The 24,443-nt window shown below is 47.7% G+C and overlaps 7 protein-coding genes across 7 annotated transcripts; 4 read left to right on the top strand and 3 right to left on the bottom strand.

Moving 5' to 3' along the window:
* The first annotated feature begins 18 nt into the window (after positions 1-18).
* On the top strand, positions 19-3,714 carry HD556DRAFT_759326 (Retinoic acid induced 16-like protein-domain-containing protein). Its single transcript, XM_041311532.1, has 6 exons — positions 19-91; positions 144-275; positions 336-457; positions 514-551; positions 616-876; positions 927-3,714. The coding sequence occupies exons 2-6, from the start codon at positions 174-176 to the stop codon at positions 3,602-3,604; spliced, it is 3,201 nt and encodes a 1,066-aa protein (XP_041156866.1). The 5' UTR covers positions 19-91; positions 144-173; the 3' UTR covers positions 3,605-3,714.
* Positions 3,715-3,824: 110 nt separating this feature from the next.
* On the bottom strand, positions 3,825-4,946 carry HD556DRAFT_1433564 (uncharacterized protein; the record flags this gene model as incomplete). Its single annotated transcript, XM_041305237.1, has 2 exons — positions 3,825-4,516; positions 4,565-4,946. The coding sequence occupies 2 exons, from the start codon at positions 4,944-4,946 to the stop codon at positions 3,825-3,827; spliced, it is 1,074 nt and encodes a 357-aa protein (XP_041156865.1).
* Positions 4,947-9,562: 4,616 nt separating this feature from the next.
* HD556DRAFT_1215349 (uncharacterized protein) lies at positions 9,563-9,712 on the bottom strand (the record flags this gene model as incomplete). The annotated part of the gene is made up of 1 exon (XM_041296669.1): positions 9,563-9,712. A coding segment is annotated over one exon (150 nt), but the record flags the coding sequence as incomplete, so codon positions are not given.
* Positions 9,713-10,397: 685 nt separating this feature from the next.
* On the bottom strand, positions 10,398-10,792 carry HD556DRAFT_1243230 (uncharacterized protein; the record flags this gene model as incomplete). Its single annotated transcript, XM_041298353.1, has 2 exons — positions 10,398-10,568; positions 10,625-10,792. 2 exons carry the CDS (start codon positions 10,790-10,792, stop codon positions 10,398-10,400), a joined length of 339 nt encoding a protein of 112 aa, XP_041156863.1.
* Positions 10,793-11,225: 433 nt separating this feature from the next.
* HD556DRAFT_1446633 (uncharacterized protein) lies at positions 11,226-12,747 on the top strand (the record flags this gene model as incomplete). Its single annotated transcript, XM_041307132.1, has 3 exons — positions 11,226-12,063; positions 12,113-12,357; positions 12,430-12,747. The coding sequence occupies 3 exons, from the start codon at positions 11,226-11,228 to the stop codon at positions 12,745-12,747; spliced, it is 1,401 nt and encodes a 466-aa protein (XP_041156862.1).
* Positions 12,748-13,991: 1,244 nt separating this feature from the next.
* HD556DRAFT_1446632 (uncharacterized protein) lies at positions 13,992-21,837 on the top strand (the record flags this gene model as incomplete). The annotated part of the gene is made up of 17 exons (XM_041307131.1): positions 13,992-14,301; positions 14,353-14,645; positions 14,696-14,923; positions 14,980-15,580; positions 16,057-16,475; positions 16,533-16,979; positions 17,810-18,032; positions 18,099-19,084; positions 19,135-19,367; positions 19,413-19,603; positions 19,683-19,881; positions 19,932-20,037; positions 20,101-20,502; positions 20,558-20,731; positions 20,801-20,827; positions 20,881-21,470; positions 21,522-21,837. The coding sequence occupies 17 exons, from the start codon at positions 13,992-13,994 to the stop codon at positions 21,835-21,837; spliced, it is 5,745 nt and encodes a 1,914-aa protein (XP_041156861.1).
* A 1,064-nt stretch (positions 21,838-22,901) lies between these two features.
* On the top strand, positions 22,902-24,443 carry HD556DRAFT_1446631 (uncharacterized protein; the record flags this gene model as incomplete). The annotated part of the gene is made up of 8 exons (XM_041307130.1): positions 22,902-23,059; positions 23,110-23,238; positions 23,287-23,395; positions 23,445-23,635; positions 23,683-23,821; positions 23,875-24,066; positions 24,117-24,271; positions 24,323-24,443. 8 exons carry the CDS (start codon positions 22,902-22,904, stop codon positions 24,441-24,443), a joined length of 1,194 nt encoding a protein of 397 aa, XP_041156860.1.

Below are 24,443 nucleotides of genomic sequence, written 5' to 3'. Positions count from 1 at the left end.
CTTGTCCCTTTACTTATCTAACCGAGTTACACGTGTACTTATACTCCATGCTCACAAGCTTGAAGTTGACTGTAGTTTTCGCGCACATCACGTGAGAGGCCGCGTTCATATCCACTGGTTTCATTTGGCAGATCACTTTCTAGAGAGTCCATACGGGCTAATGTCCAGGCACGATGGACTACTTCTCCAAGTTCCTCCGCGCAACGCCCCAAGCCTCGCCAAAACCCGTTCAAGACCACGCAGATGAATTTAGCAGATCCTGGAATGTCATCAAGGTACTACTCCTTCCCGAATTTCCGAAGATCCCAATTGAACGCGAGTCGGCTTGCCCGTAGACAATACTCGAGCACCCAGACGAGCGGCAGCTCACCAAGGGCATCAAGTCTACCGATGCCCCAGCCCACTTGCAATTGATGGTCGACGCCCTGGTCAGAGAATCGGCCCACAACGAAGAAGGGTATGTGCTCTGTAACCATGAAGGTCTCGATAGCGTTTATCATTGCTCTTGGTCAGCGCAACTGGTGCCTGCTTAGAATTTCTGCTCAAGAATGGTCTGCACCCCAACAACTACGATCTGCCCTAGGCGACTGTATCTAATAGTTCTTGCTCCTACAGATGTCTTGGGCACACTCGTGCGCCTCGCAGAACCCGACAGACCCTCTGGAATACAGGCCGAAGTGCTCCGTGCAGTGCAAAACATGGTTATTCTCATGGACGAGCAATTCCTCGTGCACTCCGCCGTACATCGCGCCGTCCTGCGCCTCCTGCGTAACTGTGCCGGAGACGACATCCAAGAGCAGCTAGACGGTCGGAACAGGATTATGGGAGCTGCTAAAAATGCCGTACGGAGCCAGCCGTCTGATTATGAGCTTGATCGTGAGTGTTTGTCTCGTGTTTGACGATCTGTGGATGCTGATGGATGGCAGTGTTGAACTTACTGTGTATTTTGTGCAGCCGCATACGAACGTACCGCGAACTCTTGATGATTTTCTTCCATGATAAGCACTGGTACCACTCAGAACCGCTTTTCTCCGTTGAAGAAGAGGATGAGGACGAGGACGAGGATGAGGGCAAGAACGAGGATGAGGAGACAAGGGAGCGCGCATCACCGACACCTTCACAGGTCACAATAACGTCTGCTCCTGCATCTCAGGCTGGCCATTCTCACAAGACAGAATACGAGTTCCTCCTTTTCAACTATCTACTCCGATTTGTTCATCGTGAAGGGCAAATTGGTGATTTTGCACGCACAGGCTTACTCTTCCTCATGGATGTTGCAATGTCCCCTGGGGAACCGATACATAGATTAGCAGGGGATGAACAGGAGTCACCTCCAGCGTCTGGATCAGAGACCGAAGCTGGAGATCCGATTACAGATGCAGCGCTTGCCTTGGCGGAGTATATTGTCGATGGTGATTTTTCAGACGTTCTTGGGGCGGGTCTGGGCGCAGTATACTCTTTGCTTCCATCGAAATTGGAGATCAAGTCACCGACTCGGGCTGATTCCTTGGATGGCAGTGGCATGGTGCTAGGTAGCACAGGACCAGACACTGAAGATGAGACAGAGCATGCTGAATTAGTGGTGGAGAATAACCGCGTCTCAGGTATCGAGGACTCTTCTAACCCAGACTTCAAATCTCGCCTCGACCACTTCCTCAAGTTGCTAGAATTTCTGCAGGACATTTTCCGCAGAAACAACGTTCATGATTCCCCCGAGTCCAACCTCGATGCGTCTGCGTTGGTAGGCATTTCCATTGTGCACTCTATATTGGATGCCGTGCGCCGCAGCTTCCTTGAGAACATACTCTACCCATCCGTTCTTGAGTGTTCTGATCTCGACGGTAGCGCTGTTGCTGTGATGTCTTATATCGACATCGTAATTCGTACTCTCGAACCAGGTCAGCTTTCCGACCTCTTCGTCGAATTCCTCATGAGTGAGGACAACGATGACGCCTCCCGTTTTCGACCACACCCTCGCATGCTCAATCTCAGTAGTGCTCCACCTCGCGCTGCTGACCGCTCAACAAAGCTCCGCCGACGCAAGAGTAGCGCGATGGTTCTGCTTGAGATGGAGGCTCCTGAATCGCAGAAACAATCAGAATACTTCACCTCAATGGGGCGATTCACGTTGAAAGACTTGCTACTCACGAATCTGCGCTCGAAGAATCAGGCGACAGTCGCATCTGCTCTGCAGTTATTGCAGTCGATGCTGAGCCAAAGGTGTCACGTTTCGACCAGCGGTCTGTTCCTCGTCTTCTATGATGCACATGCGACGAGCTATCCTGAGCCTGCTATGATTTTCCCGGACGTCACACAGATAGCTGAAGAGGATAGCGATGAAGAATTTGTTTACCCCGGCGCAGAGGAGACCAAACCCTCTGCAAGGCCACGATTGTCGCCCTTGCCCATATTCGTCCAGCCAGATATAACGTTCTCCACGCACGAGCGTGAGATGGGACTCTATCTCACACTGGTCTCCCGTGTTGACCCCTCACATAACGATGATGCATTCAGCACTGGCTATGACCACTATCTTCGCGACGCAATGTCGTCCATCCAGAACCATAGCTGTTTCCATATCCATGATGACGAAGACGTGGACACACGTTCGAAGTTCAAGCATCGGCTCAATGTCAATGACCCCATTCTCTCGCTCATCCTCGAGTCTATGCGTACATTCTTCTCGAACTCGCCAAAGATGAACATTTCGCTCACGGGCGTGCTTGCAGAGTTAGCTGTCTGTCCTAACCGCTCTATCGCGGGGTGGCTTACATGTGCAGTGTCAGAAACTCTCGCTTCATTCTCGGACCCCTATCTTGATGCAGATGATGGCCGAGATGATAGATCCATAGACTCTGTGATCGATGAGAAGTTTGCTACAGAAACCAACATACTCCCCGCCATCAGGCTCGATGAACATAGCCGCCCTGTCGTACACACTATCTTCCAAGGCCTCGTCGGCCAGCTGGAACGCTACCGGCAATCAGTCGGAAATTTCGATCAATATCTTCTTGAAAGGCGACAGGGTCTTTTGTTCTCTGAAAATCTGACAGATGCACTCACTCTCTCACTTGAACCGGTTCAAGATGCCTTATCGCAATCAGGTTCTTGGGATGTCGTTCAGGCTCCTGAAACGCCTCCTCAACGCCCGAAGTCGAAGCCGAAGACTTCGGCTCTCGTATCTTTCCTGACCCCAAGAAAAAGCAAAGCCGCCCCATCCAGGGCGCCTTCTGAACCCACAACACCCCCGAGGTCGGGCGGCAAAAACGTCGCTGCAAATCCATTTGCTCCTCATTATCAGCGCACGCGAGATATTGTCGTTGAACCTTTCGTGGCTCCCGTTCCCCACTTGAGTCCTTGGACATCAGCCCAGCCATCAAAGTGGAATGCGGATGAAGATGATATTTTCAGTGCAGGAAGTCAATGGGGCGGGCACACAGCTACTCGATCAGAGGGAGAGGACTTGCATGGAGGGAAGGCAACGCAAGTTACATTGTCGCAACTGCTGGACAATGTTGTCATTTTAGAGGAGTGCATCAAGGAGCTGGTGGCCATTATTCACGCTCGTCGTAGTTTAGGAATTGATCTAGTAAGATACGTGTGAGCCTCACTAATAATCTCATTATCATCTGTGGAGGTTGGAATCCAAAAAAATGCCACCGTCGTAGTTGATTAAGTACATCCATCGTCAGCCAGCAGACGCGTCAGATGCAACATAGACAAGGGTCAACCAGTTAGGTTTTGACAACAATAATTTAAAAGAATGAATCAAAATAAATACAATACAAAGCAGGGTACGACAGCAAACATCCACAGAACAGGGGTTATTTGGCTTTCTTCGCTCTCCCGTTCCGTCTCCCCTTTGCTGGTGATGATCCTTCACCTGTTGGCTTGCGTTTATCCGAAAACATCCTCTGTTGTATCTTGGCAAATTCCTCGTCATCGATGTCAGGAGGGTCCTGGACATGAGGTTTCTTCTTTGGTGATTCCACTTCAGCTTCAGACTCGTCAGCGCCCTTCTTCCGTTTCTTTCCCTTCCCTCCTTTCTTTGTGGATGACTCTTCCATATTTGAGTACTTGGCAGCCAGGTCGTCCAGGAAACCGTGGCGGTCCTTCTGTCTCTTCAAAATGAGGGCCTGGAGTGCTGAAGTGTCTCCCTTGTCATCATCATCGTCATCTGCTGATTTCTTCGCTTTCCCCTTGCCTTTTCGCGCCCCTGTCTTTCCGCTTCCATAGAACTCATCCCATACGCCAAGTTCCTTCGCGAGTTCTTCAGCCTCGTTTGCCTCTTTGTCACTCTGCTTCTTCCTCACTAACTTGGCTTTCTCGTCTTTGGAGCTTGACACCCATTGCGGAAGACTCGGCAGATCACCAGCTTGTACAAGATTCGAAAGTGCGACGATGAATCTTGGTTCATCATCAATAGTAGAGTGAGGAATGTGCTTCATGATTTCGTCGAAAGAACCTCTGGTTTCGAGGTACGCGGCCTTGAGGTCCTCAATCTCCTCAGGAGATCCTGTAAGTAGAGTTACTTAACAATCTACCAGATATAATTTAGACGCACCTTGATATTCTTTCTTCATTTCGTCCAGTCTCCCGCGTGTGACGCGATCAAATAGGTCCTCAAAGTAAGCTTCCCAACCACCGTCTTCATCCGCCTCACCGAGTAATCCTTCGTCAGTCTTTCCGGTTTTGTCATATTTCTTCCTCCGCTTTTCGTCGCTTAGTACGGTATATGCAAAACCAATCCTCTGGAACTGCGTAGATGCTTTGACCCTTTCCTCCTCGGTGGCGTTAACTAGTTTGTCAGGATGACACAGCAAAGCAAGTTTCCTGTAAGACTTGCGGATATCTTCTGCGGAGGTATCTGATTTAAGCGACAAGACGGCGTAAAGGTCTACATCTTCTTCGTCAAAGAACTGGTACATGGGGTCCTTGTCATCCATGGTGGCAAGCAACGCGTTGACTGTCACACAACGCGCTGAAATGAGATGGGTCACGTGCTACTGTAACAGTCACGTTCCATCAAATTGTTTCCAAGTACAGTTGAAATGCTCATAATGCATATGCTAACAATGCATAAGTCTCATAATGCATGGACTTTTTTGGATCCCGACGGCGTTCCCATGTAATTGACCGCATAATGCATAATGCATAATGCATAACCTTTGCATAGCCAATATGCATTATGAGGTACCAAATTGATAGGACGGGACAATAGGTACGACAATGTATTGCATAAATTTATTGTTCTGCTTCAGTGGTATTGTCTCGTTCGACTATGTATAGAAGCTAGCAAGTAATCACGACAGTACGATACCACACAACAATGTCCGTAAACCCAAAACGCAAACCCCGTGACAAGCCCGCTGTCTATAACCGACCTGCGAAGCGGCAGAAAATCACCAAGGACACTCCTCGAACTTCAGCTCATTCTCCCAAATGCACTTCTCGCCACAATCTTACACTCTCTGACTGGTTAACAGTCTATTCATTTGTTGATTCTCATCCTACTGTATCACAGATTGAAATTGTTGAACACTTTAAATCTCTCAAGTCGGGTGCACTCAATTTCACGCAGTCAACCTTATCACGCAAGTTGCGGGAACGTCCAAAAATGGAAGCACGGATCAACGATAACCCTAATGCATTGTCATCGAAGCGGCCAAGGATTGTCACAAGGCCCGATGTCGAACGTGCCTTAATTCTGTGGGTTAGGCACATGGAGAGTAGACGTGAAACAGTGACTGGGCCTATGCTGCGAGAGAAACGGAAAAGGTTTGAAGATGAGTTTGATGTCCCGGAAAATGAAAGGCTGTCGGGGGAATGGCTCTAATCATTTTGTACTGCCTACAAGATTCGCGAGTACCGACGGCATGGAGAAGCTGGGTCTGTTGACATTGAAGCTGTTGATAAAGAACGAGAGCGTTGTCGTAAGATCTTGGTGAAGTTTGCTCCCAAAGATCGGTGGAATTTTGACGAGACATCATTCTTTCCTTAGTGAGTGTTCATTTATATTAATCTATGTCACCTAATTTTTTTTTCATTTTAGTGCACCTCCAGACCGTGGCCTTGCAACACGACAAATGAGTGGTAAGAAGAAAGAGAAATTCCGTATCTCCATCGGATTAGCCTGCAACGCAGATGGAAGCGAGAGGCTCGAGCCTTTTTTTATCGGCAGGGCAAAGAAACCCCGATGCTTCAAGAAGCAGACACCGGAACAGCGGGGATTTTATTATCGGAATAATAAGAAGGCTTGGATGACAGCAGTCATATTTGAGGAGTACGTGGACATGATGATATGATTGCTGTTAATATCTAATCAGTGGCCTAGATGGATCAAAAAACTCGATCTTCAGATGAAGCAACAAAACCGGCACATTTGCATGTTTATTGATAATTTCTCTGCCCACAGCATCTCATCAGAGAACTCATGAGTCCTTGACATGGTAGCCGTGGGAACTATAGGGCTACATAATTCTGCTTCTGCTGCATATGGCGCTGTATACTGTGAGAAATTTGAGTTGTTGGTACATAGCAATGGATGTCTGAGAATCTAAATTACCATGAGGAGTTCGCAACAATGTCACGACTAAGCACCCTCGCAGCCGGCAAGTTATAGCAGCGTAATTAGGTACAAGTTGTTGAGCAATATCATATTCTGTTATTTATGTTTGGAACTACAATGTCATTCAAGGCTTTATCATGAAAAGCGCCATTAGCCTTTGTGATCCAAACTAGATTCATATGAGAGCTCCCGACAACGTCACAGTTTTGCACCATCGCAGCTGGCAAGGTATAATAGCATAATTAGGTACAAGTTGTTGAGCAATATCATATTCTGTTATTTATGTTTGGAACTACAATGTCACTCAAGGCTTTATCATGGAAAGCGCCATTAGCCTTTGTGATCCAATCTAGATTCGTATGAGAACTCCCGACAAAGTTATGGTTTTGCACCATCGCAGCTAGCAAGGTATAATAGCATAATTAGGTACAATTTGTTGAGCAATATCATATTTCCTTAATTATGCTGGGCTTACAATGCTAGATCGTGATGCTCAGATATTGCTTTGATTACAATGTTATATATAGAACATCATATTTTAGCAGGAAAAGGAAATATTATAATGCATACACTGGATGCCGAACTGACAGAACCGTTCAACCCTCCCCAAGTTCGTCGAGTCAGAGACACCTTTATGTAAGCTTAAATACAACAGCCTGCTAGATTCCAGAATGAGTCCAGACTCCCATATGGAATTATGTTGGTAGACAGACTCGCTGCACAGAATTGACAACCGAGAAATAGGACGATATGAGTCGATCTACATGGTTGATTCTACATGCTGTAGCTCCACAGGACTTGCGAAAGAAATAACATTTGCCTATCACCATACTGGTATGTATATGATATCAGGCAGAAAGTCCGGGAATTGGCCAGTGCGCGTTACCCGCCGTCTTGCTGATAATCTCATCCCACCGTCAGTTCTGTCATCGCGAGCCATCTCTCTTGTTACTCGCCGTCTCTCTCACTGTAACGGGACATCCTATCAGACCTAGGCAGGTCTTGGCGCAGTGGCAGGTGTCCTCGTTCGTAGTCAGTGGTCCTGAGCTTGTGTTATAGTCAGTCCTAGACAGATAGAACTGCAGCCTCCCGCTACAGAGGGTTGGCCTTGGTTTCCCTTGCAGTCCGTGCCTGTTCCATCGCTGCCTGCCGGCTCTTTCTCTACCATCGAGCCACCTCTCTCATTAAGATAATCAGCAGATAATGTAAGACGGCGGGCAGACAGACCTTGGACACGCACTGGCCAGAAACTCCCGAAAGACGCTGATACAGACCTGCAGACTCTGAAGTGACTTGAGTCTTATGGAGGCTCCCAAGTATACATACGTACCTACAAGGCCCACAGGGTCCGGCCCATTACGCCCATTTCTGCTGCAGAAGTGAATGAGTCACATCGTTCATTGGATGGCAAAACATGTCTTACCCCAGAAGTTTACTTTTGACGCGATAACGTGATTTGGTGAGATACCCTACCTTAGCCAGTGTTGTTTCAAACCGCTTCCTCGTCGGTGAATGTTCCATTTCGTAGGTCTCCAGCGCAGTAGGTAACATATAATTGGTCTTTGGGCAGCCCGCAATACGTTAGTCAATACTAGGTCCAAGATAGCTTCTTTCTGTAAAATTGAGATGTCGGTGAGATCGAGCTGTCGGAAAACAAGCACTAAACCTTGAAATAATCGCCAAATGACCACTGTTCCCGAGCATTTCGAAGAATGTGTGGTGGTAGGAGTCTTTCCCAACGTCCCACAGGTCTAAATTTGCGATGTTAAAGTGACTTACACGTAGTACCATTATGCTTACCAGGCGCACGCTTCCGAGTCATCTTGCCTCTTGGAGGGTATGGTTGAAGAAGATGGAGCAAAAGTGTGATCTTTGGAGCGGAAGTAGTTGAAGAATTGTTCATGCACGCGTGGAGTTCATGGGCCATCTAAGATAAGAAGATATTCTTAGAGGCAAAGGGAAAGCACTACGTCTTCTCCAGGCTTTTCAACAAGATCTCCAAGGTAGACTCCGCAGGGAACCACTATTAGGAATCCTGTCAGATCGTGCCATCAAGAAGAGGACCTTGGTCACTCACCATCTGGCAGGCATCAACCCAATACCAGTGACCGAGTTGTCTACCAAATCGACTACCAACAGCAATGACACCATTCTTCCGACCAATCCAAACAATTCGTCACAGGAAGGAATCAGAGCAAAATCAGCACCACTAATCAGATCATCAAGGCGGCGATGCAGTAAACTCCAGCTTCGAGTAAACACGATCATGAGCTTTCCACGCTTGTCTGACACTCCGGTGACATCAATGCTTTTTTGATAAACGATGCAGCAGCGTGAAGCAGGTTAAATGTGGTTCCGAACTGGACATATTTCATACAGCGTTCTTTGCTGATGCTGAACGCGGAGCAGACTTCTTTCATCTCTTCTTCGGAAGTTCGGAGCGGCCATAGACCCTGGAATTTGGCATTGTGTAACGAGACAGACGGGCACTACTTTGGGCAGGAGGTAGATTGAAGTGAGCACGCCGCGGTAGTCATTGCTGTGGTATATGACCACAAGGGGGGGGTCAGCGATGGTGGTTACGATGACCTGGTTCCATGTACTAGTAGAGGAGATGATGCTGGAATTGAGATCGTTCATAACTCGGAGGGCTGGAGTGACTGGGTCCGACTTACCGTATCTGTACACGGAAAATGGGGTTGTCGAGGATAACATGGGTGATATTGTCCAGCACGTGTGGCGTCTCCACTTCACACTCATCGCGATAAGGACTTTGCGCCGCTTTCCTTTGGCCATCCTATAATCTCCGCATCTGGCTTGTTCTCGAAGATCTCCTCTGTGATGGGCGTCACGCTCTCCTTGAAGTCCGCGGTCGACTTCTAGCGATCCGATGATAGGGAAATGCTTGTTTGCGCCCGAGTTCATCTTCACACCGTACCGGTTGTGGCGGATGCTATAGAAAGAGTCCATGAGAAATCAGGAAATAGTAAGGGAGATAAGTCCATATATGACAGCACCCACGGAAGCTTTGCCACGAGGCTCAAGGGTCCAGGCCAATGTGGAATCATCAACGATGAGTGCCCGTGTAAGCGCAGGATAAGGAGGTACCGACATGTTCAAGTAGTTGGGCACAATGCTGTTTGGTAGACACGAATGGAAATGAGCTTAATTGAGTCGAATACATGCACGAGGCAAACAGAAGTAACTAGCACTTACGGAAAAATCAGCATATTGCTCAAATCCCCACAGGAGAATTTGTAGCGGTCAGGATATTGATTGAGACGGGTTGATGTTGAGGTAACTGGATAGCGTTGCCTGTGAGTGACTGCGGCAGTCGATGGATAGGATGAACATACCCTTCAAAGCCTAGAAGTTGGCCAAAGTTCTGACGGTGAAATGTAGACATGCGGCGTCGTGTACGTTGTCGATGAAGTTTACTCAATCAATATTGCAAAGTACCCCAATATTAATGAGGAGCGAAGACGGGAGAGTCAAGAGGAGAGTGACTATCATAGCAACACTTTTAAGCAACGCCGCTGCTGTAAGGGCAGTTACAAAATACAGAGGCGAGGAGACTAAGTGAGATGTAAAAATGTGGCTATCGTCCAAGCCTGACATAACGTACTTGTGGCTGACCTTGGAGCTCTCATTCGCACAAGATCGACCACGAACGATGCATATGCCTCCTAACCAATAGTTTGAAATAACGAGTCGTGGCTGCAGCATCGAGCGAGCGAGATGCTTGTTCGAAGCGACTCTTGAATAAGTTTGTTCTCGTGCAGCCTGGAGGGTCTGCGCTGGATGTTAGTGACTCTCAGCTGTAGGCTGCTCAGAGTGATGAGAAGAATCTGGAATGTTTCGAATGGTCACTCACAATAAAGACTCTGCAACAAGGGCCCTGAAATGATTGTAAAGGACAAGGACATGGCGCGCCCCAACATCTGGCCGCCGACTCCCAGTCTTTATTTTCAATGTAAGACTGCAGTCGAGCGAGAGAGGACTGCATAACAGCATCGACTGAATATAAAGGTGGACGGACGACATTTGAGAACATACTTTCAGTTCCATGACTTGTCCAACCCGCCCAGCAACCTCCCCAGCACGTCTCATTTCCTCATCAAGCGAACGTACACATCTACCCACGCGTTCTGCTGTCTGCGCTGTAAGGTCTGGATGATCATATTGAAGGGGAAGCGTGTGCAAGGGAAGAAAAACATACCGCATATATTCTGAATCAGTGGTGGAGGAGAGATGAACTTCGGTTCACAGATCTGAGGCTCCGCGGAGTTCGGCAACTGTACCTGAGCGGCTGAGAGCAAAAGTCTCCAGCGCCTTATAGACTTATAGTGAGCGGCTGCATAATGGTAGAAGCCGGCGGTATTTTCCAAAAAAAAGTAAATAGCTGTAAAGCTTAGTAAGTCGATATCTAAAATATATTCACAGTTTTTACTTATTATTTTAAGCTATGTTATGTATGTAATAACGTCTGCTAAGAATCCACTTACTATTTACAAATCATAAACATTATGTATACTTTGCGGTCAATTCAATTCAGCCTTCACGTGTGCGTCCTCGAGCCCAGTGCCGCAAAGTTTACTTAAATTGACAGGTGGGTAACTTATATTACATTTCCACTGTTATTCGCTACCAACCAACGATGTCAGCAGGTTGGGGTGATCAGCCTCAATCGCAAGGCAATGAGCAATACGCGACTGAATACGCCCCTCCCGATCCTAATTTAATCAACTTCCCTTTCCACTACCCACTTCAATCCGACCATCGTACCAGCCACGGTCATCTTTCTCAACATGAGTCGTCATGGACCTCGTTGCAGTCTCAGGTTCGCTATCATGACGATGCGACCGTACTGCTAGGAGGTCCTTCAGGTCAGGTAGCAAGTCTTCACGATCAATCATCATGGACCCCGCAGCAGTACTTGGAAGGTGGTCAAGTACACACCACTCACTATCCGCAACCCTCTGGGCACTTGCTGCAGGACCTTGTCCATCCAAGACCCCGTCATTTCTTGGATCTGGGTCTACCGAGCTACATCGACGCGTGGCAGACCCAGCATCCCTCCATCCCATCCGCAAATGCGCCGGCGAGTCATGCGACATTGAACCCAGAGTCCTCTTTGGATGACTCGGGGTCAACGTCGTCCGTGCCCAACCTCACCCATTCAACATCCTATGATGTTTTTGACGACGTTGTCCGTCACTCGAACGTCCTTTCCCCTCGCCGTCAAGGACGACCCCCCGGGGGATCCATCAGGTCAACTCGCTCTTCCCGCCGAAGCACCAAACTCACGACCAAAAGTTCAGTTGCGTCGTTTATCGACCTGAGGGTCATCCCATTCGGCTCTCAAGATTTTGTGGAACTGTGCAAAGAAACTATAAAAATAACTGCCTTCGGCAAATCGTTGTTGCTCTCACCTGAATCTACGAGGGAAATGATGGAATCTTCATGGCGTACCCTGACCTATCGAGAGGTTGATGGTAAGTTATCTGATAAATATTTACTCGCATTGAAACTGATTGGGAGCAGGTGCGGTTCGCCACTGGGCATTGGATAAGCTCAACAACGACGAGAAATTTAGGACCTCGAAGCTAGAGCCCGTGCTCGTGGGGATACTTGACAGGATGAAGACAGTGGTGAAATTGTTTGTATATCACGAGTATGGCCTCGCGTTTGACTACACTATAACGCTGGACGACTCGCATATCGTTGAGCGCGCGACGCGTGTCCAACGTTTGGTGCAGAACGACACGTTTTTGTACGGCCGATTATCCGTACGTGTCGTAGGACTACTATGAATTGGGCCCTTGACTCATGATCGACTTATACCCCTCACGTTGTTATAGGTTGAGGGAGTCGACATCGAGGTCGCTTTCGCAAACCCTGCCATCCTATCGATGACGTCGTACCTCTTGCGCGACAGCGACCACAAGTATCATCGGTACATTAAGGATCTCGGTATCAAGCCGTTACTCGCCATGATTGCGACTTTCTGTCGGTGGGCACTGCAAGAACGCAGCACAGGGAGATGTATTGCAAGTATATTTTTGCCGGAGGCGAACCGCGTTCACCACGAACGTTATGAGTCGTTATTGGACGCTCTGAGTCCATCACAACTAATCGCGCTTACATCAGTCCTTCTCGCTAACAACAGCGCGTTGTAACACCGGACGGAACCCAATACCCCCTTCCAATCAGTTTACATACATGCATATCGGTTTACGTTTACATACATGCATATCAGTTTACATACGTGGTACTGTGTCTCGAGCTTTTTTTAGGAAGTCACGATTTCGTTTTATCCACTTTCAGATCAGTCCGTCCTTTCCAGGCTGCGGCAATTTCGCAAATACTTCACAATTTCTGCTCCATAAGCTTTTCGCGATAATCGATAGAGTTTATGTAAGTTTGGGCTATGTGCAGAAATTTGAATTGGCTGAAGAGTTTAGGCAGAATCGGGACGAGACTACTCAGATTTGGGTAGTACAATCTGAGTACTCGTCAGAAAATAAGAATGGTATTTAAAGCAATATGATATTGTAGAACCTTCGTAAATCTGCTGACCGCTTTCACGTAGGAATATTTGACATTGTCGAGGAAATTTTGCAAGCATACTAGCACCATTTGCTTTGCGAGCTTTCAAGTTGGCACTTAGGTACTTAGATGGATGCGCACTGGTAGGAAGGAACCTGACTCCGAATCTAAAGATCTACAAACTTACGACTCCACTTTCGATTAAGAACTTAGTACAAAAATGGAGCGACTTAGTTTACCTTATTTGGAATGCCAAAAACTTCCCAAAGCGGAAGATCAAAAAACGTTCTGGCAAACCCAATCTGTCGGTGAACTTAAGCACACACCGTAAATATTGATCAATATGATACTGCTGGTGGCTCAGCGCTCAGCGACAATCGGTGCTCATCGGCAGCCATGGCGGACTACCGTGACCGTATCTTTTTGCTCGAACTTTGGTGTGTCATTTTTCATTGACTCTCGGACTGGGACTCTCATGAGTCATGACTCGGACAATGATCACTAGTGACTCTCGTATCATATCCGAATTGGTACTGCCGCTGCTGCCAATCCACGCTTAAGTTAAGCGCATTACAGCGCTAGCACTCATATTCGGAGTGGTTCTCTGAGGGATAGCAACTTCGAGACAGGCGGCCCTACTACTACTACTAGTACCGGCACTATAACTTCTTGTTGCCGGTGAGTTTTCCTTCAAGTCACCTGCGGTAGCGATTGACGGCATTGATATCGTCATGGCGGACTACGTCTTTTTAGGCAATCACTGGCACTTCTCATTCGCTTGAGTTGCATTATGACCGTGACAGTCCAACTGGAATAATTATAAAGGCTGGGTTAGCAAGGTAGGTCCGAGTCTACATAGTATCACTGGTGTATAATGCACGACTCAGACACTCAGTTCCCTGTTAATAGTCCGAGTCATGGCCGTAGCCACAACCAGGAGATTGTCAATTCGCGTAATATAAACAACATCATCAATTCTATCCCATCGGCTCGCAGACGCACTCGTCTTCAGACCGCAGCCTATCTCATTGGCTCCCGTAAAGAACTCCCAGAAATCAACGACGAAGAGATCACCCGCATCCGCGCCATTCACTTATGCACTCGTGATACGCCAGAAGCTACCAGTAATACAGAAGAACAGGAAGTTTCAGGACCCATGCGGCCCCAGGCTTTCAATGAGAAGGGTAATTCTTCTGGTCTTGTCAGGTGGCTTGCTATTACTCATGTCTTACTAGTCGAGTTTTGTGTACCTTTGGACACCACGGACACCAACAAATCTACAACATATGTAGACCATTTTTACACCGAGTCAGATCATCCTCAAGATATATTCGACTCTATGAGGGCCACAATGAACCTTCCAAAGGCCTATGAACACTTGGGCTGGCGCCTGTCTACAGCCCGCCGCACGGACCCGCCGCATCGCCTTCTGACGACCCAGGATATCGCCAGCGCTTTCAAGGCTGTGAGGGCGGAGCAGGCATCTGGACGGAAAAAGAAGAAAGTTGTCATTGAAATCGTCAATACTGTAAGTGTTTTTTTAATTGCAAAATGGTGACACGACAGTAACTTGCCTAGATGCCTGTACTAAAAGGAAAGCCGATAAAATCACAGGCAGGTATGGTACCTGACCCATCGCTTCTGCTATATACGAAGGAACTCGAGAACGTGAAAAATAAATTGTGTTGCTACGAGCATCAGCTTGGAGATTCCCAGGACACATTTTGTTGGGTAGATGTGTCGCAGTTAAATACTCCACACTATCCGATGTGCACCCAAGACCTCCAGGAGTGGGCAAAATATCTGGTATGTGTATGGTCATATGCCCTAAATGCACCACATGTCCATCTGATAAATTGCAGTACGACACTCGAGATCCAGACAATACCTGTATCAATCTACCCAGCACGCCCCATTTCGAGAACATTTGCAAGACACGCAAAGCAAGAACTGCTTCGTCGCTTCAACGTGTCCCAACCGAGCTCATGTCACCCGTCATCCATAACCACGTTCACCTCTCATCTACTATCGACGACATGTGGGCTTCCAACGGTGCACTTTCCGGACAGCAAAGTAATGGCCCTATCATGGTCCCTCAACCACTCAAAAGGACATTTGCACTCTACATGGAGAGTGATGAAGAAACCGATGATGATGAACCGCCACAAGACATTGAGGACATTCTTACTGCTATCCATTCTCGCTACCCTGCTATGGACTTCCCCCGATACGTGCATCCGCTAAAGGAGCACGGCATATTGTATCTGCCGACTGCGGCGCATTTTGGTAGTAAATTTTACGTGGAGAAGGTAGGCATGTCGGAGGGCGCCGCATTTACATTTCGTACTCGTGTTTGTCAAGCTCACATGAAGGAGGAACGTGCGAAGGCGAGGAGGAAGGCTAAAGGGAAAAAGAAAGCCACACGAGCTGATGACACCGAGAAGGAAAATACGTTTTCCAATAGTGCGCGTCACTTATAGTAACTACTAATTTGATTCACCATACGCTGTCACTACTACGTACAGTTGGTTTATTATTATTGTAAGTAAATATACAGATTTCTGAGGTATGTCAGAGTATATATAATTTCTCAATCCGGGTTAGATTTACTAGTCTGTCACTGAGAAGCAATGGGAAGTTCTTGAGGTAGAGGGCTTGATGCAGGTCAGCAATATGATATCTGAAATTTGAAATACGAAAGTACGGTGCAGTTATACCGAACTGGGAATGTTTGCTGATACCTTATATGTCAGCCTCCTGTGTGAACTTCGTCGAAGGCAATACCAAAATTGCTGACATGACAGTAGTGCCTTGAGAACTCAAGCCCCACTGGCAGTCGTTAAAACTCCGCAAACTCTCACACACTAATGATATTAGTTGGTACCTTTGAGTCAACTCGGAGGTCAAGCCAGAGAGGTCCCTACATTCACTGTGACAAGCATACCACAGCATGCTCTCCTCTCCTGTTATTTCCACATCTCCTGCTGGAGTTGATCACTGTGTGGCGGTGTTCGGATCACCTGCTGACATCTTCGCCAAGCGATCTGTGCAGGACGACACTCATGCCACTATACGCCCTCACAATCCGAAGAGTTGTAGTCGGGTAATGGAACCTATAGACTCTAATCAGCGATCCTTTGAAGAAACTTTCCGTGCTTCAGTTCCTACAATTCAATCCCTTCCAAATGGCCTTCCCCCCGCATCAAGACACATGTCATTTTATGCAAGACGCGCTAGCCTGAAGTTCAAGCCCTATCAGCTAGGGGGGCGTACTCTAACTGCCTTGGAACACCGTTTTACGATGAAGAGCCTTCTGAAACGCAATGAGACCGATATTAATATGATGGACGTCCATCAGGTAAAGTTAGTCTTGTCCATACCACAGGGCATGCCATATTGATGAACATTGTGCTAGGGCAAAGAAATCTTCCAAAACGGCTTGAGGAGTATGCCTGACGCGAGCATCTACACCGCTATCATTGCAAAGCGAGCTGACGCTGAAAGCAAGCGTTTGCAGGCTCTTGCAACAGCTTGGGAGCTCGAGTCGGCTGAGAAACATGCAATACTGCTTCAAACTATTCTTAGGGATTGTGCTCAACAGTATGTTGACAGCAACGCAGAAGCGTCGTTTTTCGAAAGGACCTTGGTCAGGCGAACCATGGAACAACTCGAAGATGATGCAGACTTCAGCGTCGCCGCATATAGCCATGATCTCGCTGCTTACCAAATCGCGGATGTGCAACTTCGTCATGTGGAGGAGGTTGGTTCTGAGCGGAAGTTGCCTATAGAGGATATTGAGTTGGAAGATGCTGAATATCGCTTGGGGGAATGCGTGGACAGCATACTCGCAGAGGCAGACGATGTCAGTACTATAACCTCAGGCTGAGGTGAGGCAATTTGTGATATGCAATATTGTGCGAATACTGATCGCGTTCTATAGTGCATTAAAATATTAATACCAATGTCAATATGTTCCATCGTTCCATTCAAGCTTGGTGCATATGTAGTGTGTACAACACGATTTTTCTCAGCTGGCAGAGGATTCGGGTTACTAGCAGATCAATGTTTGACTACCAGACACTGTATTAACCAGGACTTCAAGTAATATTTCTTGAGCGTGTAACAGGCAGAGCAATCATGATGATGTATGTTATGAGTTGGCAACTTGGTGTGTACTTATCAGGAGAAAATCAGCTTATGCAATGATCACGGTCACTTGTGACGGTGATGAGTCACGGATACGGTTGTAACTTGTCCCAACTTTGACTCTTTCCGACCCCCTCCGAGAACTCAGTTTGCGGTTATCAGGCTGATCCGAGAGTCGTTGAATGCGCAGAGAATTTCTATGGCTTGTTCTATTTTTGCTGTTCATAAGTTGTTATCCGAGGGCTAGTCTGATGGTCACAGTGTCCTGCAACGCTCCAGGCTGCTCCTGGGAGAAAGCAACCACCGATACTCGAGGGCTTAGTAGGCATCGTGCCACATGTCAATTTCACCACAACTCTAGAGTCCTAGCCAGCCACCAAAGACAAGACAGGGCGAAACAGGCAGCTAGAGCTCCGAGGTGGACTTCGACGCCAGGAAGTTCAGCTGGCATCATGATTACTCGGAGTTCTTCAAGTTCGGTGAGCAGTCTTTCTTACAACTTGAGCTAGTCTCATGAACGGTTGCTCAATCGTTGCATACCTATAGCAAATAGCGCCCATCCAGCGCGTTGAGAAGCCGAATCGCCCCAAACCCATTGTTCCGTGCAAACCGTCAAGCGGGTACAACACTCGGGCTAGCATATCACGACCTCCGAGTCCCAGCGCAACGGATCTTGACCACTTCCTATCAGGGCAGCAGCCGAAGGAGCCTGACCATGCACACGATAATGGCTTCAACAACACATCCTGCAGCCAGACCGATGCGTTGTGTAAGTCCCAGTCTTTGGACTCCTCGTGCCTCAGTCGACTGACACCTTACTTGTTCTTCACATCAGTAAAACCTTCGCACCCGCTGGGGCGAATACCTAAACATTTTGAGCATGTTCCTCTTTCTGAGGAGGACGCCAATTACTCGGATACTGTCGATGCCCCCCCCGCTCGAAATGCAGACCCGCCCGAATATAGAATTCAGAGAGTTCTGCTGAGGTTACGAGACGCACTACAGACTAGTTTTAATTGTCTTGGACTTTGCCGGCTCTACCCTCGTCGCCCGTCCTTCGAGCCGGATAAATTCATGCCGTCCTCGCTACTTTCAACAACGTGTCCAACAGTCACGCAAGAGAGTGACTCGCAGGCTGGTATCCTCCCCCCTCCCTACCCTTTTACCAACATGACGATTTACCGACTCATGTCTTGGATGAATTCTGGTAGCAATCAGAAATCCGAGACTGAAACTACCCGTCTCGTCAAGGAAGTATTACTAGCAGGGGATTTTGATACAAAGCATTTAGAGGACTTCTCGGTGAGGAAGAGTTTGCGCGAGTTGGACAATGATCCTGGAGGGAAGAAAATCGAATTTCTGGATGACTGGATGCAGGCCGATGTCACTATCCAGATTCCTACGAAATTGAGGGAGGACGAAGCTATACCTTTTACCGTTTCAGGGTTACATTTTCGCCCCCTAATCGAAGTAATTCGGTCGGCTTTCACAGACATCCAAGCAAGTGCATTTCATCTTTCTCCTTTCAAGCGTCTATGGAGGGATCCGTTGGACAATCGTCAAGAGCGTATCTACAATGAGTTATATACTTCTGACTCCTGGATGGATGCCCAAGACGAAGTGCAGAAGCTCCCAAGGGAGCCCGGATGTATGCTGGAACGGGTGGTTGCTGGCCTCATGTTGTTTTCGGACGCCACACATCTTGCAAATTTTGGAACGGCAAAGGCCTGGCCCCTCTATATGTATTTCGGAAATTTGACAAAGTACGCTCGCTCTGCACCGAAGTCCGGTGCATGTCACCTTGTGGGGTTTTTACCGTCGGTGAGTTTTTCTTATGTACCTTCAAATGTAACTTTGATGTTTTGCCTTAGTTACCCGATAGGGTCAAAGACGTTCTAAGCAACTTGCCTCGGATATCGAAGAGTGGCATAGCTGCCCTTCACACTCACTGTCGACGCGAGTTGTTCCACGCCTGCTGGGATATTTTGCTAGATAAAGAGTTTCTTCATGCATACCGTCATGGTATTGTATTAAAATGTGCTGACGGAGTGTTTCGTAGAGTTTTTCCTCGTATATTCACATACTCGGCCGATTATCCAGAGAAGTGCGTTTTGTCCTTAACAATAGGGTATCACTCAACATGTCTCAGGGTCTTAATCGCCACTATAAAAGACATGGGCTCGTGCCCTTGCCCCCGATGCCTCACACCGAAAAGCATGTTTGCTTCCCTTGGCCTCCTTAAGGATATGAAGAGCCGTACAAATAATTTTCGGGTCTATGTCGAGACCAACATCATCAAGGCACGAGAATATATTTATAAGTTGGGAAATACTGTGGACGGTACGAGGGTTGAAGAAATACTCAGAGAAGGCTCGTGGGTACCTGTACTAGTACGTATGATTTTTCTGCTGTTCGTTAGTACCGGCTCAGACGAGCAACCTGCAGAACAGATTTGTCCAGAAGCTGGGTAAGCTCGGCCTTGACCCATTTCGGATGCTTGTTGTGGACTTCATGCATGAGTGCGAGTTGGGAACCTGGAAGGCACTGTTCACTCACCTTGTCAGGATCCTTTATGCACTGCCAGCGGGAGAGAAGCTAGTCGCAACCCTAGATTCCAGGTACGTGGTGTTTGTTTGATGTTTCTATGGAAAATTATATCGCATTACAGATTTCGTCAAGTTCCAACTTTCGGTAATGGGGTAATCCGAATCTTTGCGAATAACACGTCCGAAATGAAGAGACTGGCCACTCGGGACTTCGAAGATATCTTGCAGGTTTTTGCTTCTTTACTTTACTGTTCAATTTATTTATGTAGCTTACTGACGCCCTTTATTTAGTGCGCAATACCTGTGTTCGAAGGGCTGTTTCCCGCTCCCCACGACGCAGTTGTGCAGTCTCTTTTATACAAATTCGCACAGTGGCATGCCCTGGCCAAGCTAAGGATTCATTCAGAGTCAACTCTTGGCTTCCTCAACGAAACGTTCAAGAATCTTTCGAGGCAATTACGGAGATTCCGCAACTTTACCTGCGCTGTCTTTGATACCGTGGAGTTACCCAAAGAGAAGGCAGCTCGTCAACAAAGGCTCGCCCAATGTGCTGGACTCACCAATACTTCCTCAGAATCAAGTGGACCAAGGGTAAAAAGTTTCAATTTAAGCACGTATAAGTTTCACGCAATGGGCGATTATGTGCGAACGATCAAGCTTTTTGGGACTACGGATTCTTTTACCACGCAGATAGTAAGCTTTGTTTTCTACCCTTCAGGGATGTATCTGAAGCTATGTTATTTGCTAGGGAGAGCTGGCGCATAGAGCCTTGAAAGCATTCTACCCCCTAACTAGCAAGCTGGAAACTCCAAAACAGCTAGCGAAACACGAGCGCAGACGTCGTGTGCTACGGCGAGTCACGGAAGCAGGGGGGAGTATCTCCTCAAGTGATGGATCTCCGGCTGACACTCCTGCTCCATTGGTATGCAAGGGCCATTATTCTATCGCAATCAGCTGAAACAATCCAGTTTCGTTGTTCACGATACTCCAGGAAAACGACGGCGACCCAGTTGTCAAGGTATAAGTAATATCGCCTTTCTGGTTTAGTTTGATACTGATGATGGCTTTCAGAACTTCATCCCAAAGCTAAAGGATCACATTTTGTATCGGCTGAAGAAATTGAACGTCAGTTATTGTGATTACATATTCACAGACGAGGAACGCAACACAGTCATCATTCCTAACAATACGCTCTACTTGGTCCAAACGATGCAGGTACATTACACCACTTACGATATGAGGCGCGAATACGACACTATCAACCCCAAGACACATGCCGATGTGATGGTATTTTCAGGCGAAAGCACTCCCAGCCATCCATACTGGTACACTCGTGTAATCGGTATTTATCACGTGGACACGTGGCTCCAAGGAGGTGGTAGAACCAAGAAACACCACCTCGATATCCTTCACGTCAGATGGCTCGCGCCATTAATATCTTATCAGTCTGGCATGCACCGCTCTCGCCTTCCTAAGGTGGCGTTTGTGGAGGAGTCGGACCATGACGCGTTCGGGTTCCTTGACCCAGGCCAAGTGATCCGGGGAGCTCACTTGATTCCAGCATTTGCTTCGGGGCGCGGTGTGAGCTCACTTCGCTACGGAAAGTCTTTAGCTCGTCCTAGGGGGGAACTTGATGACTGGGAAGTGTATTATGTCGGGATGTGAGTGTAGTGTGTCTTTTTATGGGCGAATGGCTTATCTGAAATAACTAGTTTTGTCGATCGTGATATGTTTTTGCGTTATACTGACTTGGGCGTAGGACACCCGGTCGCTTTGCGGCGGGCTGTCAGAGACTGTTTTGGCCTTCAGTCATCAGCACCGGTAGAGACTATGGATATTGATGAAGGGAGAGGTGACGGTGAGGACCATGAAATAGATGACGATGAACAATGGATGGATGTCGATCTTGCCCATGAGGAGTCAGAGGACGAAGACGATGAAATTGAGGATGAAGAAGAGGGAGAGTCTGATGATGGGCTTGATGACGGAGAGGAAGTTGAGGAAGAGGCCGATGAGCTCTCGTTTTGAGAACTTCAGGTCAGACTTCAACGGTGACTCGTATCACCAGCCTTGTGTAGGTCTACTCTTGCTAAGCTCCTGACTGGCACGCCAACTTAACTCCAGCTGTACGACCACTCAGATATTTCGAATTTCTCCACACCAGTGACAGTCCGTCAGTCCTCGTTGGCACTAAGACTTGATTTCGCAGCGCTTCCCCAACTTTGAGGTTTGCCACTAATGTCACGGATCGAGGACGTTCCTGAAATGGCCGGTCTTGGTATAAGTCTGTGTAGACTCGCTAGTGCCACTGACATCATGCCGAGGACAAAGACTCGGCTTTCAGACGGTTCAACGTTACTACTACTAAGTCACAGCCTTGCATCAGGGCCCACACAGAGAACTCATTCGGAGTGGTAGTCGTGGGAACCATAGGGCATCAGGACGGTCGGACTGGCGGCAGGCCCAAATATGGCAACCACCTGCCTCTTCCAAAACTTTGTTGACCTTTCAAATTTCAGCGGTGACCGTGATACTCTAGGACCACGGAAGCATAACACCTTCCAACTCCAAGTCCACCTTCGAGAACGATCGATCATCAAATTGGTCTTTGAACGACGGACCATGCCTTGCTCGCGGCTGCATCCCTGCTGTAACGTGTCACGGTTATTATGGGGGTACTAAAGCTTCCACCGATGGGCCTCTGCTAGTAGTACCGATATGATACTGTTTGCTCGGGCGCGAAGAACATTTTCTGGACTTACCAAGTAAGGCAAGTGTTGCACTACTTATTCGAAACTAATTCATTCAACGTCTTCGCTTTATATTAGGTCATCGAAGATACTAGTGTCAGAATTTGGTGTGTGCTGATTGACGTGATGAACACTGAACTCTGGACTACCAAGTAAGGCAAAAATTCCGCTGCCTATTCGAGACGAATTCACTCAGTCATTTCACCTCATATCAGGTCATCGGTGTACTAGTAGACGGCGAGTATATAAGGTAGCCTCGCACGAGCTTATCTTTCATTCACTTTTCCACACCCTTTCCGCACCTCTCTTCTTCCCCAATTATTTTTATCATTGCGTATGTCGATGGCTGAGAACAACTGCGAGGGCAACCTTACTCCTCCTCCTCCCCCGGCAGTATCGCTTTGTGTCTCAACGTCGCCTCAAGCTCGGGCGAAGCGAAAATTTGCCGCTCTCATGGAGGAGGTCGAAAACTTGAAGCAGGATAAAATGATAAAACAAAGGTGTGCACGTTCTCGGCCTCTCAAGGCGGTTTTGATGCTTCTAATGGTAGGAAAACTACATATTATGTTTCGCAGGGACGAGCACTTCGTAGGATGGCTGCCCTTTATACTCCAATAGAAGATCTGGTTGCAGAGAATGACCGGCATTGTGAAGACTTAGACGGCGAGCACACGATCGAGTAACTATCCACGTTCATATTGTCATGTTTTTTTTCTGAAATGAACAGGCAAGACCGCCTTCAGCGCGGCTACATTGAACTTTCCAAGGTGCTGCCGTGGTTCCATGCGAAGCTAGCAAGTCTTGAGTTTGAGGAATCAGAGGACCTGCTAAAAAAGGTCATTCCCAATATTCTTTGTCACGCTTCTTTGCTAAGTGTTAATGTAGCTCAAGCGAGGCGCGGACGCAGCTCGCGGTGATGACACAGGAACTCTAAAGGAGCTCGTAGCTTTATGGGTCAACATTGAGTGTCGTCCGTCTTCGCTCATCAGAACAGACGACAAGCATCATCGAGGTTTCGCGAACGATGCATGCGGTAGACTACTCTGCCCAGCGGAATGGCGCTGGGAAGACCCGGTGTAAGTGATACTCTTCATCACTCAGATGTTGTTGATATGTTGTCCAGTGTCAAGGCTGGCATTCGTGATCGTACGACCGCTTTCATTGTTTCTGAAAACTCGTGGCCGTCGTTCATGTATGAAAATTATGAAGCTGACGCCAAAAATCTAGAGCACGGTCTTTTTAAGTCCAGGCTGTTGGTCATGGTGAGTGAGCACCCTGTTTTTTTTCAACTGATTTATAGCTCATCGCATTACAGGGCTTTAAAGCCATCTTCACTTCTCCATCCTCTGCCAACGAGGTGGATGGCGATGGCGATGGCGCTGATATAATCGAGAACAATCAACGCGCCCGGAGACGATCAGATCATGCCAGAGTGAAGACATGTGTTGCCTCTATCATAGGTATGAGGAAGGTAACTCCTCGCGCGATCGCGTATGCAGCTTGCCAAGTAAGCCTCAATACTTTCCTCTTATCATGAAGTTAAATTAAATTCTCCAGATACGATTCGCGCTTTCTAACATCACCTCTTGGCGCACTGTAGATGCTGACTTCGACTATCAAATTTTTTGGAACAACATTGTAGACTTCTTTGAGGATCCCCCAGGTCCAGCTGCGCTAGCGAGGGTGAACAAGCTTCTTGAATGGTGGACTAGGTAGGTCATCGACCTCATGAGTGTTTCGTCGGTCGCTAACTCTCTGTGTAGAAAAGTTTTTGGAAGAAACCATCGTCAGGATCTGATGCCGGATGTCATTATTCACATGTCTGTCAATAGTCTCGCTGCTCAGAGACAGCAGATGGAGGACACCGCATTCGATTCTGACTAG

This window comes from Suillus plorans, assembly GCF_016647745.1.
Source record: "Suillus plorans strain S12 chromosome Unknown HD556scaffold_55, whole genome shotgun sequence".
NCBI classification, from domain to species: Eukaryota; Fungi; Basidiomycota; class Agaricomycetes; order Boletales; family Suillaceae; genus Suillus; species Suillus plorans.
This window is presented reverse-complemented; position numbering and strand designations above follow the sequence as displayed.

What these genes read in the sequence shown, in the direction of transcription:
- HD556DRAFT_759326 (XM_041311532.1), top strand. Translation starts at nt 174, where the DNA reads ATGGACTACTTCTCCAAGTTCCTCCGCGCAACGCCCCAAGCCTCGCCA. An exon ending in AGAATTTCTGCTCAAGAATG is followed by an intron (nt 552 to 615) that starts GTCTGCACCCCA and finishes TTGCTCCTACAG; the next exon opens with ATGTCTTGGGCACACTCGTG. An exon ending in GTCTGATTATGAGCTTGATC is followed by an intron (nt 877 to 926) that starts GTGAGTGTTTGT and finishes GATGGATGGCAG; the next exon opens with TGTTGAACTTACTGTGTATT.